At 44.9% G+C, this 3,396-nt stretch overlaps 1 protein-coding gene across 1 annotated transcript in view; it reads left to right on the plus strand.

The window, feature by feature from the left end:
• Positions 1-3,085, plus strand: part of CEP112 (centrosomal protein 112kDa) — a 332,396-nt gene extending 329,311 nt beyond the window's left edge. The window contains exons 26-27 of the mRNA XM_004693355.2: positions 2,146-2,210; positions 2,970-3,085. Coding sequence (XP_004693412.2) covers positions 2,146-2,210; positions 2,970-2,973 — 69 coding nt within the window. The 3' untranslated portion in view covers positions 2,974-3,085. The remainder of the gene's footprint in view (positions 1-2,145; positions 2,211-2,969) is intronic.
• The last annotated feature ends 311 nt before the right edge of the window (positions 3,086-3,396 follow it).

Raw genomic sequence — 3,396 nt, forward strand, 5'->3', positions numbered from 1 at the left:
CAGACATTGTACGAAAATGAAAAATGATGTAAATATAAATATATATACATACATATATATATATAATAAATTGAACCTACAAATAAATAAATCTAATAGTTCTACAGAGGAAAGATTTCTTTGTTCATGCAGAGATCAGTGTCTGTCGTGTACAGTAGGTGTTCAATAAATTGATTTGTGAATGAAGAAAATGACATAATATGACAATACTCACATTAGCTGTATAGAGTGTGTGAAGTAAAATCTGAAGAACTTCGGGGGCCTCCCTTTTCCATTTTCCTCAGTAAAACACTCTTCTCTGAAAATGAATTGTTCATGAGCACAATTTGGTTGTGCTCACTGCTACATAGAAAAACAAGTGTTGCGGGAGTGTTAGCACAGAGGGGTTAATCATCTCTTCTTACATGCAGCGCTCTCCTCGAGGTGTGGTTTGCCCATTAACTTTGTGGAGAGCTTCCATAGGACCAGCTAGGTAGGGCCTAGCACCTTAAGAGGGGTGTGTGTGTGTGTGTGTGTGTGTGTGTTTTAGAAAAATGAAAGAAATGTGGTATCCATCTGCAGGGCTTCTGTTATCATTCATATCATTTCACTGTAGTAAAAGCCACTTGAGACTTCTCGAACTGGATGTTGAACCAGAAAAAGTCCTGCCCTCCTCCATGCGGGCAGCTGCGTGGAGGAGTCACAGACCATATTGGGAGCAAATTTCGTTTGAAGGCACAGGTGCCTGTTTTTTGAAAATTGCTAGAATTCCACTTGCAAAGCTTGGCTGGGGGAAGGGAAGCTGCATCAGTATAATCCTTGCATCTGTCAAGATTATCGGTTGTCCTCAGGGTCATTTAAGCACTGGATGAAACTAATCCAGAGTGATGTTACAGATCATCAAAACTGAGAGGACATTGTTCCATCGCCATTTAGAAAGGGGTATGCTGTGCTCTCTGACAAGCACATTTTCTATTCTGCCAGCTGTATTCTCTTGCATAACTATGTTTCAGAACCAGCCGTTGCCATGGTTTCTGTGCAGACCAAAGCAGCAAGAGTAAACAATTCCAAAGTGATCAAATACCACTGACTCGACTATATCAACACATAGGACAAGTTTTCCCAAATACATTTTTATTGGGTTCTATAAGGTGCTTTTGAATTTAAACCTGCTATTTAGTATAGAAATTTGTGCTTGAAAATAATCAAAGTTGTGATGTAGGAGACTGGCCAAGGCTACTGATTTCCTCCAGCTCCCAGATGTCCAGGCTGGTACCTGCCATGAGCTCTGCACCAAGCCACATCCATTAATCACCTCATACCATCCCCAGGTGCTTGTGAAGTGGCTGTCATTGGTCCCATTTCACAGATGTGGCACCAAGAGCTCTTCAGTAACATCCCTAGAGCCATAGTGTCAAAGCCAGGGATGGAACCCAAATTGGCCTACCTCCAGACAAAGCTCAGACTCTTTCCACTACAAAATACTGTCTCTGAAACCTCAGGCTTATCCCTTGGATGGATTGAGGTTTCCAGAAGCAGTAATTTTCTTTCTACTCACTCATTCATTCATTAAAGAGTGAGGGAATACCAGCTACATGCCCAACCTGATAAAAGGGATACCAAGATGAATAAACACCATCCCTGTCCCAGAGGAGCCTCGGGTTTGGGGGAGAGATCTGAAATGACTCCATGGCCATGCAGGAAATGCCAGGAACAGAGACAGGACTACAGAGGAGGGCGCTGTGGGCTTGGTCCGGAGCAGGAGACGACTTGCCCTTGGGAGGTGTGGGGGCATTCCATGGAGGAACTGAAGAGTGGAGAGTGGGATCGTTAGCCAAGCGCTCCAGAGAAGGGAAAGGGTAACCGAGTATGAAAGTGATGGCGAAATAGGTGGGGAGGGTGAAGAGGCGTGAACAGAGGTGAAGCCATGTGAATAGCTTGGGGCCAGGTCAAAAATAGCTCTGAAATAGGGAGTTTGAACTCTTTTCTGCGGCCTCTGATGGATTTTCAGTAGAGAAACCATGTGATCAGCTATGAGAAGCACAGCATGGTGGCCAACTCCTCTCAATGCATCTGGGTGTTGTCCCAGTCGTATCTGAGCAAATGGTGTGCCCCAGGCTGCCTTTCAGCCACTCCGCCTCTTCTCATCCACGGTGTCTTTTCTAGGTTAACTTTCTGCAGAAGAGAGCATCCATCCTTCAAGAAGAACTAACGACCTACCAAGGCCGAAGGTTCGTCTCATACGCATTTGTGATTCCTGGCTTGGTGTTGAAGTCATTAAAATACTTAAACATGATAGCAGCTTGGGGGGAGGAACACTGAGTTTTAGTAATTGCTGTCTTTGAGAAGCCTCCACCCACTCCTCGTCATCAGAGTGCTCAGGGCCCTCGGAACCCCCACACCGAAGGCGCCCTGCACATATGTCCTGGCCTCCCCAACCCAGTGAATGACAAGACACAGTCCTGAAGCAGCTGACAGTTCTGGAGACACAGTTACCCATTTAAGATAGCGAGTAACGTGGTAGCCTGCACCTTCCAAGGCTGAGACCCCGGGAGATTTGTTGCTATTGCAGATGCTCTCCCGACCAGAATAAGCAGAGCCCAGGGTTGTCCCAAAATCCCCACGCCACCCCGCTGACACTTCTCAGGGGTGCTGGGGCCTTCTGGACCCCAGGCTCCAGAAACCTTGCTGGCATGGATTCTGCTTAGCTGTTCTGATTCTGTTCAAACAACCTGCTCTCGATGCAGGAAAAGACCGGACTGCCTGTTCAGCCTTGAGTTGAAAGTAGAGATCTTGTGAATCACTCACTCTTCAGAAGATTCTGTTGCTCGATGCAGCTAAGCTTTGCATCCTTCTGGGCATAAATGATGAAATTTTGATACCAAATATCCTTTTTTAACATTTATCCAACTCCTCAAGTCGGAGTATATTTTATCATTGACAAGCCCATGAAATCTAGAGAAAATCACAACTAAAATTTTGCTTTTCAGGTAGCCGCACAAGGACTGGCCTGCGGCACAGGCCAGGGGAGTGGGTGCTGCTGTCTGCTGTCCTGGGGACTTCTGCCAGCAGGTCTGAAGATTTGGATATTGTAAACTGTGAGATCAGTGGCATTTTTTAATACTTAAATGTGATTAAGATCATAAAACATGCATCATTCACTCAGTAGTAGGATGGTTTTATCTGTGTGTGCTTAAGTTATTTTTATAGCATTCTTTTCTTTCTTCCATATTCATGTGCACTGTGGGTGTGCTGAGGACTCCATGGGGATGAGAAGCGATGTGTTGTGCCTTGTTAATGCTTTCGCATAGAATTTCACCTCCTGCTTATGACAAGAATCACGGTGGTAGGATCATAGCGAAAATTGTTAATGTTTGCATTGTTTTCACATTCATGTTCATGTATTGTTAAATACTG

The sequence above is a fragment of the Condylura cristata genome, unplaced genomic scaffold (assembly GCF_000260355.1).
Source record: "Condylura cristata isolate star-nosed mole 26May11 unplaced genomic scaffold, ConCri1.0 scaffold00038, whole genome shotgun sequence".
NCBI classification, from domain to species: domain Eukaryota; kingdom Metazoa; phylum Chordata; class Mammalia; order Eulipotyphla; family Talpidae; genus Condylura; species Condylura cristata.